The sequence below is a fragment of the Chlorocebus sabaeus genome, chromosome 6 (assembly GCF_047675955.1).
Source record: "Chlorocebus sabaeus isolate Y175 chromosome 6, mChlSab1.0.hap1, whole genome shotgun sequence".
Classification (NCBI taxonomy): Eukaryota; Metazoa; Chordata; class Mammalia; order Primates; family Cercopithecidae; genus Chlorocebus; species Chlorocebus sabaeus.
The window spans coordinates 18,970,073-18,983,161 of record NC_132909.1 but is presented as its reverse complement, the minus strand read 5'-3'; the positions used below and the strand labels follow the sequence as shown (position 1 = coordinate 18,983,161).

General features: G+C 51.0%; 1 protein-coding gene across 9 annotated transcripts in view; it reads right to left on the bottom strand.

Annotated features, from left to right (window-relative positions):
- AKT2 (AKT serine/threonine kinase 2) overlaps positions 1-13,089 on the bottom strand; it is a 51,853-nt gene that overhangs the window by 19,831 nt on the left and 18,933 nt on the right. For 8 of the 9 annotated variants that reach the window (XM_007996832.3, XM_073016440.1, XM_037991698.2 and 5 more), the window contains 3 exons: positions 12,242-12,371; positions 6,322-6,450; positions 4,552-4,663 (listed from right to left, as the gene is read on the bottom strand). In XM_007996832.3, the coding sequence (XP_007995023.1) occupies positions 4,552-4,663; positions 6,322-6,450; positions 12,242-12,287 (287 nt within the window). In that variant the 5' untranslated portion in view covers positions 12,288-12,371. The remainder of the gene's footprint in view (positions 1-4,551; positions 4,664-6,321; positions 6,451-12,241; positions 12,372-13,089) is intronic. The other variant, XM_007996833.3, reaches the window with a different exon arrangement.

Here is a 13,089-nt window from a genome sequence, read left to right as displayed (position 1 = left end):
ATGGTGAAACCCTGTCTCTACAAAAAACACAAACATTAGCCTGGTGTGGTGGCAGGCGCCTGTAGTTCTAGCTACTAGCGAGGCTGGGGTGGGAGGATCACCTAAATCCGGGAGATTGAGGCTGTGGTGAGTCGTGATTCTGCCACTGCACCGCAGCCTGGGCAACACAGACCCTGTCACAACAACAACAACAGAAGGATCATACTCATCTGATGCACTATTAAGTATTCTTGCCTGCCAAGACCAGGGGTCTGCAAACTTTTTCCATCAAGGACTAGAAAGCGGGGTGTGGTGGTTTGTGCCTATAATCCCAGCACTTTGGGAGGTCGAGGAGGGAGGATTGCTTGAGACCAGGAGTTTGAGACCAGCCTGGACAACACAGTAAGACTCTGTTTCCACAAAAAAATTTAAAAATTAGCCAGGCATGGTGGTGCGCACCTGTAGTCCCAGCTACTCAGGATCCTGAGGCATAAGGATGGGTTAAGCCCAGGAGTTTGAGGCTGCAGTGAGCTATGATTGCACCAATGCACTCCAGCCTGGGCAACAGAGCAAGAACTTGTCTCAATTGAAAAAAATGTTTTAAATTTAAAAAATTTTAATTAAAAATTTAAAAGGGCCAATTATTTAAATTTTTTAGGCTTTGCAAGCCGGTCTTTGTCACAACTACTTAACTCAGCCATAGTAAGCCAAAAGCAGTCAGACTATTCATGAACAAATGGACATGGTCATGTTCCAATAAAACTTTATTTACAAAAATGGAACGCAGGGCCCTAGTTTGTCAACCCTGTTTCAGGCCTAATTCCAGTTTACAAGAAATACAGACATGGGGAACAAAAGTAAACAACACCAAAAGGCAATAATATGACACACCCAGAAGGTGTGACATTCTACAAGACAACTAGCCTGACTTGTTAAAAAAAATAATAAATAAATAAATAATCAATGTCTTGGGGAGGAAAAAAAAAAGACAAAGGGCTGGACTAGATTAAATAAAACAAGTCAAAGAGACACGTACCTTGAATGAATCCTGGTTTGAAAAACAATGTTCTAAAGGTTGCATATCCTTCAAAAGGTAACTAAAGAAATTCAAGTATGGCATGGATAAGGAGAAGTTACTAGTAAACAAAAATTATAATCATCTCAGGCGTGACAGCATCATGATTCTGTAGGAGAAAGTCCTTATTCTTAGGAGATGCCTACTGAAACACTAAGAAGTGTCACTAAGTAAGAACACAAGTTCAAGTTCAGCATAAAACACACCCAGATGAGGCAGACACGGTGAATGTGGGCCTGCAGAGTCTAGGAGTGGGGCACCTGGACGTCCATTCATTATACTATTCTTTCAACTTTTCTCCAAGTGAAACATGTCTGCAGTGAAGTGGGGGACAGGAAGGAGGGTCTCTCAAGCTGGAGAGGCAACCAGGAGCCCAGTGAGGAGGTGCTGCAGCACCTCGCCAACGAGCAGTCACCAACCGGCACCCACCTACCCTGCGACCCCTGCCTCCCTCCCCAGGCTTAAGAGAGGCCAGCTGACATCAGCCTATGTGGGCCAGAGCTGTGAGGACAGCATCAGTCAGCCAGGAGCAGAGTGGAGGTGGCCTCCCTCTTGCTGGGTTTCTGGCTCACCCCCTCCACCTATCCATAGTTAAGGTCAGAAATCTGGGACCTGGTCTCTTAGTCGTTCCAGCAGTTTTCTCTTTGGCAACAGCAGCAGGTACCAAGAAGAAAAGGCAGGTGGGGCTCTCCAGCCTACAGAATCTGGGTAAAGGAAACGGCATGTTGTCTTGTGAAAATGGAAACAAGACCATCTCTCCTGCCTACTAAAACACTTTGCTGGCTTCCCGCTCCCATTCCAGGCTGGCAAACTATGCCAGGTACTGCTGCATCAGCCGTTCCTGTTTATCATCCCCCTGCATCGTGTAACAACCCTGGGACAAATCCCAATTTATTAAGCACCTGCCAAGCCCTGTGGGGATCTCCAACTGGAGTCCAAGGCCTTGGCTGAGCTGTGAGTTTGAGTTTCCTATGAGGGGAACTCCACTTCCCCTCTTCCAACACTCCTGGCCCCTTGGTTCCCTAGTGACACAGAACCCCCTGTGGTGGCTGGGATGCATGAGCTATTTCACCTCCAGGCCTTTGCATATGCTGTCCCTTCTGAACTTTTTTCCTTGCTATCTCTGTGGCCAACTCCTATCCAGTCTTCAAAACCCAGCCCCCAACACCCAGGACCTATATACCTACTGGTTTTGATCTGTTTTTATTGGCCATTCATGTTTTGGTCCATAGTTTTCAACTGAGTAGCACCTCAGCTGGCTTGAAATGGTAATTTTGTTCCCCTCAGTGGGGCAAGTATATTTTTTACCTTGGGAGGATATGCAACGATAATTATAGTATAGATTATAGTAACAAGTCTCATGATACTGTAGGCTCCTGAGCTGTACTGTCCAAGAAGGTAGCCACTAGCCATATGTGGCTATTTAAATCAATTAAAATAAACTAAAGAAATCCATTCCTTGGTGGCTGTATTTCAAATGCTCAATCGGCACAAGCAGTCAGCACAGGGAATTGGCACAGGCAATCGGCAAAGGTGCCTACTGGACAGTGCAGACACAGGGCATTTCCACAATGGCCGGAAGTGTTCTTGGACGGCACTATTTTAGGGCTCTCCAGAAGGTCTGCTGAAACCTTACCCCACAGATAAGCTAGAAGACTGTTTCTCAAAGTGAGGTCCAAAAGGACAAAGTGGGAAAAAGAAACATTTCCCACTGATTACAAAGGACTAAGCTCCTTAATATATAAAGAGCTAATACATAAATAAGAAAAAGACCAACTATCCAACAGAAAAATAGACAATATAGACAGTTCAGAATAGGAAACTCACATGGCCCTTGAGGGTCAAACTCATCCACAGAGAAAGAAAGGAAAGTTAAACACCCCAAGGTGCTGAATTTTTCCACTGTTCAGACTGGTACAAATCCAAATGTGTGAAAACACAAGGCCACGGGGGCACTCTCAGACATCGCCTAATGGAAACATCGCAAAACTAAAAACTCATTGCCCAGTGACTCGGCAATCCTGCATCTAAGCACTCGTCACACAGGTCTACTGTGCACACATCGAACAAGACAGACATGGCTACTTCACTGCAGCATTGCTTATAATGAGCCAAAAGCCGGAAGCAACCCCCATCATCACAATAAAGAACAGCTAAATAAACACACTTGGGACACGCATATCCAATTGTCCAAAAAAAAGGGAAAGCAAAACATGAAACAAAGCAGCCGCATCTCTCCATATATCAAGGCAAATTCTCCAAGGTACACTAAGGGAAAAGCAAGTCCAGAAGCATGTACAATGCGACCTTTTGTATTAAAAAAAAAAAAACAACAAAAGGCAGCAGGGCACAAAGGTCTCCCAGGTCTCCCTCTGCTCTTTGAGGGCACCTAAGAACAGTGATTAACTGGGGGGGGGGGGAGGTGGACGGAAAGGGCAGGGTGGGGGAAGCTCCACCTTACACTGTTTCAGTTTTGAAATAGATGAGTCTTTATCATCTCTTCTGATTACTAAATTGATCTTTTTAAAATGACTCTCTGGACCACCTGCCTCAAAATCAATAGAGATGCTCATTAAGAACGTAGTTCCTGCCAGGCAGGATAGCTCACGCCTGTAATCTCAGCACTTTGGAGGCCGAGGCAGGCAGATAACTTGAGGCCAGAAGTTTGAGACCAGTCTGGCTAACATGGCAAAATCCCATCTCTACTAAAAATATAAAAATTAGCCAGGTGTGGTGGTATGTGCCTGTAATCCGAGATACTCGGGAGGCTGAGGCAGAAGAACCACTTGAACCTGGGAGGCGGAGGTTGCAGTGAGCTGAGATGGTGCCACTGCACTCCAGCCTAGGCAACAGAGCAAGACTCCGTCTTGAAAAATAAAAATAAAAAAAGAAGGTCAGGTATGGTGGCTCGCACCCGTAATCCCAGCACTTTGGTAGGCCAAGGCAGGTGGATCACCTGAGGTCAGGAGTTTGAGACCAGCCTGGCTAACATGGAGAAGCCCTTTTTCTACTAAAAATACAAAAACTAAGCTGGGCATAGTGGTGCATGCCTGTAATCCTAGCTACTCGGGAGGTTGAGGCAGGAGAATCGCTTGAACCTGGGAGGTGGAGGTTGCAGTAAGCCGAGATCAGGCCACTGCATTCCAGCCTGGGCAACAAGAGTGAAACTCCATTTCAAAAAAAAAAAATAATGTAGTTCCCTGACCCTGGGCAGATCTCCAAGTAGTCACAGGTCTTGAAGCGAGGCCCAGCGGTCTGGACTCTTCATGAGCTCTGCCTGTGATTCCAATGCACCCGCAAGTCTAAGGGCAGAGTAGGGTCTTCAGACTAAGAACCCCAGCTCTTCACAGCCCCAGCTGGGGAGACCCCCCCCTCCACCAGAATTGCAGACTGGAAACCCCTATGTAGGGTCCCAGGGAAAATCTCCATCTGTACCTTTCCTCCTCACACCAGGCTTGGTCCCTCTCAAGGGTAGCCACACAGAGGCCCAGACTCACCTCTCGTCTGGAGAATCCACATGGAAGGTCCTCTCGATGACTGTGGTCCACTGCAGGCAGCGTATGACGAAGGTGTTGGGCCGCGGCCTCTCGGTCTTCATCAGCTGGCATTCTGCAGGCAGAGGGAGTAGACAGCAGGGGGCTGAGGGGACAGCCCTGCCAGCCTGCAGCCCAAAGTGCCCGAGCCACCTCCCGCAGGCCCAGCCCCATGCCAGATGGTGCTGGGGACACTCTAGGGACTGAGACAGCCCTGGCCCTGCTCTCACGGGGCTCAGGGTCTAGTGCGTGTGTGGAAGGAGAGGAGCCCACCAGAGAGTGATGGCTCCATAGACAGGGCCGCGATGGGGACAAGCCCAGAGGTGTGCAGAAGCTAAGAGGGAGCATCCAACCCAGCCTGGGGGATGGGGGGACTTCCCAGAGGAAGCAGCTTCTCTGAACTAAGCCCTGAAGGAAAAGGGAACTTAGAGGGTACATGGAGAACAGACGCCCAGAGGTGAGAGGAGGTTCAACATCCTCAGCGGGTGGCCAATTCTGCTCCAAGGGTAAGGAGGGGTAAGTGAGAGACAGGCCTGGAGAGGTGCGCTGGGGCCAGCCAGGCAGGGCCTTGGAGGCCATGGGAAAGAATCTGGACTTTGTCCTCTGGGCAGCAGGGAGCCACAGAAGGCTTCAGATAGGGTAGGGACACAAACAGATTGAGACTGATCCCTCTGGTTGCCATGTAGAGGGTGAGACTGAAGGTCAGAAGGCCAGGGAGGTGGGGAGCCAGCTAGGGAGGGTGGGGCCACACCAAAGTGGAGCCCTGCAGACAGGCCATGGGGAGAGGGCACTGAGGACCAGGCCCAGGCCTCTTGGCCTGCTGTCCATGAGACAGAGACAGGAATAGAAAGCCGGGAGAGGCCTGACGGTCAGGTTGGGATGTGGCAGGTATGAGGGACCTAGAAGACACTCGGGGAGACGTGTCCAAGGAGCAGCCTGGGACAGGCTGTGAGTTCTAGCGAGACACTGAGGCTGGAACAGATGTGTCAGGGTCACCAGCACACGTGGAGAGCAACCAGGAAAAGGCTTCACGCAGAGCAGCATGGGACGGATGCTGGGTTCCAGAGCATGGCAGGAGAGGACGGTGGTCTGAGCTAAGGCCCTGGCGGTGGAGATGGGGGTGCCTCTGTAATGGTCTTAACAAGCAGAACAACAGGACATGGTGACCCATCAGGTCAGCAAGGAAGGAAGGAGGAGGAAAGGGGCAGGGGTGTCGACAGGACTGTATTCTCCAAGGCTCAGTCAAGGGCTTGGGGCTTGTGAAACTTCACTGCCAGGGTCTGGTTGGAAGGCATCCCTTTGGGTATCACGGAGGGACAGATGTTGCGAGGCCAGCCCTGTGACGGGCTGAGTGGGAAGCTGAGACCCCTCTACGTCCGAGGGACAGAAGATGGAGGCTGTTACCAAAGCGCAGGATGGGAGGCACCTGCCACCAGCTGGGGACCCCAAGGCCTGGCCGACAGAAGCTAGCACCACAAGGAGGCGACGCATGGGGCTGGGTGTGGGCAAGTGCCCTGGCTTCTCCCTCCCTCCCACTCTGCATCTCCCCGCAGGACAGCCCCACCTGGCCAGCTAACAAGGAGGGAGAGCAGGGGAAGGGCGAAAGTGGATCCAAGGGCAGGCAGGCCCAGGAGAGGCCCAAGGCTCAATGACCAAGTTCCACGAGCCCCTAAGACCTGCCAGCCATTCTGCAAGCACCAGAACACTGACCCACTCACTCATCCCAAGACATACCTGCTACAGAGAAGTTGTTTAAGGGGGGAAGGGTCTGATCAGGGGCCTCGGGCCTCTCCTTGTACCCAATGAAGGAGCCGTCGCTCTTCAGCAGGAAGTACCGTGGCCTCCAGGTCTTGATGTATTCACCTGAAATGAGGCAGGAGGGGAGGGAGAGAGGTTAGGACAAGGTTGAGCGATGTCCCAGGTGGATGGCAGGAGGCCCAGTGTGATGGTGACTCACAAGGGGTACCACGGGGCGGGGGGGGGGTGCGGGGGACACATGAGAATGCCTCTCCCGGAGGAGCCCTCCAGGTGGCCCCTGCTGACGCAGGCTGGGGCGCTGGGCTGAGCCCGGGTGATCCACAGGCCATGCCTGGCAGGAAGGTGCCAACGGCAGTGCCCTGGGGCACCAGTTGCCTCCTGGCAGTTGCAGGAGCAAGCTGTCTGTGCCAGCTCCTGGCCTAGTCCCAGGGGAGGCCCAGGCTTCCAAACACACTTGCCCTGTGGCCCTGTAAGGCCAAATCCCACAGACTGGGACTCACCAATAAAGCTGTGCAGGTAGATCAAATGCCAAAACACCTCTGTGCCGGGGGGTGGCACTGCTGCCACACCCTCCCAGCACCCCTTGACTCCTTCCAACTGTTCTTCACCACGAATATCCAAGCACCCTACACACACACACACACACACACACACACACACACACACACGAACCCACTCCTTAGAGAGCTGCTAAGGATTAAAAGGAGATGGTGAAACACAAAACCTTACACACAAATGTCCGCAACAGCGTTATTCATAAAAGCCATCAAGTGGAAACAACCCTAATGTCCACAACAACGAATGGATAAACAAAATGTGGCAGATCCATACAACGGAAAACCATTCTGTCATAAAAAGAAATGAAGTACTGAGACGTGCTGCCATGTGGAAGGACCATAACTCACGCTAAGGGAAAAAAGCCAGTCACAAAGGGACCACATATCATTATGATTCCATTTATACAAAATGTCAAGAATAGGCAAACCTATAGAGATGAAAAGTAGGGCCTGGCGTGGTGGCTCACACCTGAAATCCCAGCACTTTGGGAGGCCGAGGCAGGTGGATCACCTGAGGTCGGGAGTTCAAGACCAGCCTGACGAACATGGAGAAACCCCGTCTCTACTAAAAATACAAAATTAGCTAGGCATGGTGGTGCACGCCTGTAATCCCAGCTACTTGTGAGTCTGAGGCAGAGACTCCTTGAACCCGGGAGGCGGAAGTTGCAGTCAGCCGAGATCGCACCGTTGCACTCCAGCCTGGGCAACAAGAGCGAAACTCCGTCTCAAAAAAAACAAAAACAAAAACAAAAGCAAACTGACTATGGTGACAGATGCACAACTCTGAATACACTAAAAGCCACTGAACTGTATACTTTAAATAGATGAATAATGTAGTGCATCAATTTTACCTCAACATTGCTATTAAAGGCCAGCACAGTGGCTCCCACCTGTAAAATCCTAGTACTTTGGGAGGCTGAGGCAGGCTTAAGTCTGGAGTTTGAGACCAGCCTGGGCAACATAGTGAGATCCAGTCTCCACAAAAAATTTCTTTTAGTTACCCAGGAGTGGTGGCATGTGCCTGAAGTCCCAGCTACTCAGGAGGCTGAAATGGGAGAATCACCTGAGCCCAAGAAACTCAAGCCATGATGGTGCCACTGCAGTCCAACCTGGTGACAGAGCAAGACCCTAGCTCTTAAAAAAAATAATAATAATAATTTACAAAAGCCTCCAAAAAAATACTTAACCAAGGTGGTGAAGGGCTTGTATACTAAAAAACACTGTTTAAAGAAATTAGACCGAGGCGGGCGGATCACGAGGTCAGGAGATCGAGACCACCCTGGCTAACACGGTGAAACCCCGTCTCTACTAAAAATACAAGAAAATTAGCCGGGCGAGGTGGCGGGTGCCTATAGTCCCAGCTACTCGGGAGGCTGAGGCAGGAGAATGGCGTGAACCCGGGGGGGCAGAGCTTGCAGTGAGCTGAGATCGCGCCACTGCACTCCAGCCTGGGACACAGAGCAAGACTCCGTCTCAAAAAAAAAAAAAAAAAAAGAAATTAGAGATCTACATAAATGTAAAGATATCCTATGTTCATGGATGAGAAGACAATATTGTTAAGATGGCAATACTACCCAAAGAAATATATAGATTCAATGCCAACCCTATCAAAATTCCAACAGGCTTTTTCTTTTTTCAGAAATAGAAAAGTCAATCCTCACATTCACATGGAATTTCAAAAGGCCTCAAAGAGCCAAAATAATACTGAAAAAGAAGAATAAAGTTAAATACTTTCCAATTTCAAATTTACTATACAAAGCTACAGTAATCAAAACAGTGCAGTATAAGGACAGCCATACAGACCAATGGAAGAGAATTCAGAACCAAAAAATAAAGCCAAATATCTGAAGAAAAGAATAGTTTCTTCAACAAAGAGACTATATTTTTTCAAAATGAAAGAAAAGAAACCTAGAAGAAAAAATATCCTTATAATATTTTTTGTTAATTTAAATACTGTTCCTTGCGGAGCAGGGAACAGTGACCCATAGGCAATGTGCCCAGAGTAGCCTATCCTCACAATCTTATCCCTATTCTGCAGATGAAGAAACTGAAGCAACTGGATATCCACATTCAGAAGAATGGAGTTGGACCTCTACTACAAACCATACACAAAAATAAACTCAAAACGAATTGACCTGAATCTAAGAGCTAAAACTACAAAAAACGTCTAAGAATACTTATGAGCAAATCTCATTACTTTAAATTTGGCAATGAATTCTTAGATGACACCAAATGCACAAGCAACAAAAGAAAAACTTAAAGTGAACTCATCAAAATTAAAAACCTTTGTGCATGAAAGGGCACTGTCAGGAATTTCAGGAAAGTAAAAAGATATCCTACAGAAGGGGTGGAAATACTTGGAAATCTAATAAGGGTCTATTAACCAGAATACATAAAGAACTCTTACAATGCCAACAACAAAAAGACAAACAGCCTGATTTTAAAATGAGCAAAGGACTCAAATAGACATTCCTCCAAAGATACACAAATGGTCAACGGAAAGATGAAAAGATGTTCAGCATCATTAGTCATCCGGCAAACATAAATCAAAATCACAATGAAGGCCAGGCGCCGTGGCTTACACCTGTAATCCCAGCACTCAGGGAGGTCGAGGCAGGCAGATCACTTGAGGCCAACAGTTCAAGACCAGCCTGGTCAACACGGTCAAATCCCATCTCTACTGAAAATACAAAAGTTAGCCGGGCATGGTGGTGCACACCTGTAGTCCCAGTGCTTGGGAGGCTGCGGCCTGAGAATCGTTTGAACCCAGGAGGCGGAGGTTACAGTGAGCTGAGATCGCGCCACTGCACTCCAGCCTGGAAGACAGAGCAAGACTCTGTCTCGAAAAAAGAAAACACACACACACACACACACACACACACACACACACACACACACAATGAGGTACAACTTTACATGCCCAAGGATGGCCGTAATGAAAAAAAACATGTGTTGGCAAGGATATAAACTGACACCCTCATGGACTGCTGGTGGGAATATAAAATGGTGCAGCTCCTTCTTCAAAAAGTTAAATATAGAATATATCACCCCAAGGCTGGGCACCCCAGGGCCCACCTCACCTTGCCCACCTCTGCCAGCTGGCACTGAAAAGGCCAAAGAGTGCAGGTGTGCACATGCGTGTGTGTAGGGTACAAACCTGAGACAGGTGTGTCAGAGTTAGGCCATCCCAGATGACAGAGCAGGCCTGTGGCTGGGTCATCTGGCCCCTTGTAACATGAATGCGGACACTGAAGACCCAAGAGAGGCCAAGACTCATGTAATGCCATCAGTAACCCCTGCCCCTCCGACAGTTCCGCACCCATCCCAAGGCTCTCACAGTCCAGCCTAGTGAGCCACAGCCTGCGCACGCGCAGGCCACAGGACAGGAGCCCACGACCCTGTGTACTAGCATACCACCCACACACCATGCCAAACATTCATTCAACCATTTACTGAGTGCCTACTATACGCCCACCATTTTTAGACGTGCTGGGGATACCACTGTGAAGAAGCCCCATGAAAATGCCTACCCTCGTAGAGCTGATGACATCAGAGGTCTGGCTCGTTAACCCACTTTACGGATGTGAAACCAAGGCTCAGTGAGGTGACATGGCTTGCCCACAGTTACACCAAGAGGAAGCAGCGAACCAAGGTTAGAACCTTGATAGCTGCCAAGGCTCAGGAAGCTCCATCGACAACCCCAAACCCCAGGCTCAGGCTGGGGGACTAGGCCAAGGGACCTTGAAAGCCATCTCTGTCCAGAAAGAGCAGCAGGAGACCAATCTCCTCTGCTCAGTCAGGTGCGGAGACTGCTCCCAGGGAGGGGCCTCCATCCCTCACCGCTGCTGCCTGTCTGCAGGCTGGTACAGTGCAGGACGCACGGCTCTTCCCGATGCCCGTGGCGTCAGCACCGTCAGCCTCCTGCTCCTCTCTGAACAAGATCACTTACTCAGGACTCACTGGCTGTCGCCTCTGGCATAACTGTAAGGCTCACTCCCCGACTTCCTTCAGGCCTTTATTCAGATGCCCCCTTCTCAGCGAAGCCTCCTCTGGCCACCCTGTCTGCCTCAGGCCCTCCCATCCTCACGTTGCTTGTTTTTCCTCCATGGCTCGCGCCACTGTGTGACACGCTTGTCTGCCTGTGAGCTGTCTGCCTCCCCATCAGCGCCCAAGATATCAACACGAGGATGGGCTGTTTGCCTGTTTGGCTCACTGCTGGACCCCGGAACCTAGAACGGTGCCTGGCCCACATGCGCTGCTCAGCTTGTGTTTGCTGAATGAATGCAAGTGCTCACAGGGCAGCCACACCCACACCTGGGGCCCTTCCTCCCAGGGGTAGGCCCATGGAAGCTGGGCCGGGACAAAGTCGTCTCTCAGCACGTGGCACTTCTCCCCATCTGCCTCCCAGTCTTGCTTGGCAGCCACTTGGCGACAAACAGCCCTGGAATCAAAAAGGGTCTCTTTCCTGTCCTAACTTCACTAAAAGGGGACCTCAGCTTCCCACTAGTACAAATGGATTAGATCATGCATCGGCTCACGACATCACAGGGTTGCTCTTGTCTGGAGTGCCAAAGCCAAGGTCCTTTTCCATGGACTGCAGGCGTGACATGGCTGGACCCTGCGTTGCTCCCCTGCTTGCCTCCCCCAGCTCGCCCTTGCTCACACTGCTCCAGCCACGCTGTTACCACAAAACACCAGGCACATCCCCACCTGGGAGCCTCCGTCCTTGCTGTCCCTCTCCCTGGGACACCCTTGCCCAGCCAGTGCCTCACCTCCTCCAGGCTCCAGGCCTCTGATCACCGCCCTTTCCTCAGGGCAGCCTCTCCATGCCCCCCCGCCCCCAGCCCACTGCCTTCACTCACAGTTCCCACTTTTCACCCCAGCACTCGCCACCTCAACATTCCATGTCTACTTATTGACTGTCTGCCCCACCCCCACTGGAACGTAAGCTCCATCAGAGGACCACTGTGTCCTGGAGCCCAGGGCTACCTGGCACAGCACACAGTCAATGAATACTTGCTAACTGAATGAATGCTGAATACTGCCTCACTGTGTTACTTCAGTGACGTGACTTCCCCTCTCTGGCCCTCAGTTTCTTCATCTATAAAATGGGGCTATGAATGAGCTCACTCATGCACAGGCAGATCCCCACTCTCCTGCCCAGGTGACCGCTGAAGGAGTCCATGAAACAGGGGCATAAGCAGCTGTGGGTCTGGGGCTGCGGAATGCTGGCTCCTCAGGCTGGTAAGACCCTCTGCCTCTGCCTCTCGGGGCACAGCTTCCACGAGGAGCCAGCGTGGGAGAAGGAAGCAATCTGGCGGGCAAAAGCGGCCTCTTACCGCGCTTGTGGAGCCAGCCTTCTTTGATGACAGACACCTCGTTCATGGTGGCAGCGTGGCACGCTGTCACCTAGCTCGGGACAGCTCAAGGCAGCAAGACATGCAGGAGGCGCCGTGGACAGGGCACAGTCTGCAAGACAAGAGAGGAGCTGGTCAGGGTGGGAGGGGATTCCACACCAGCCCCTTCCCTGAGGACACCGAGCTCTGAGGCCCTCTGGCTGCTCTGCCCACTCGGCAAAGGGTAAGGCCAGCAAGGGTGGCGTGGAGCCCTGCTCTCAGGGATCCATTCTGAGCAGAGAGATGTCGCCATGTCCCCAGAGACCCCAATCTGGGGAAGCAGAGCTCCCTGGCCTAAGCGCAGGCCAGACCCCGAACTCAGGACACTCATGCTGGGGGGAGGTGGTCCCTCCACCCACAGTCACTCCTGACTGAGCGAGCATCGAGGTAGCCGTGCCCTGCCACCCGTGTCACTCCTATGGCCTAACACTGAGGTAACCCAATATGAATCAGACAGCCCAGGTCACCTGAGGGAGTGCGCAAAGCCACAAGCATCTGCCTGTCCCCTCACCATCTTACACACACACACACACACACACACACGTGCGCGCACGCGCACACAGAACCACCAGCATTTGCCTGTCCCCCCATCTTACACACACACACACACACACACACGCACTCTTTTCTCTCTCTCCTCCCCCTCCCTTCTTTCCAAACCAGGAAGCCACCAACCCGCCACCTTCAACAAACTAAGCACACTCCCGTCCCCCCATGCCATCCCACGCCACTCCCCAAGCCTCAGCGGCCTGCCTCCCCCAGTCAGATGATAGAGTAAAGGCAGCTCTCAG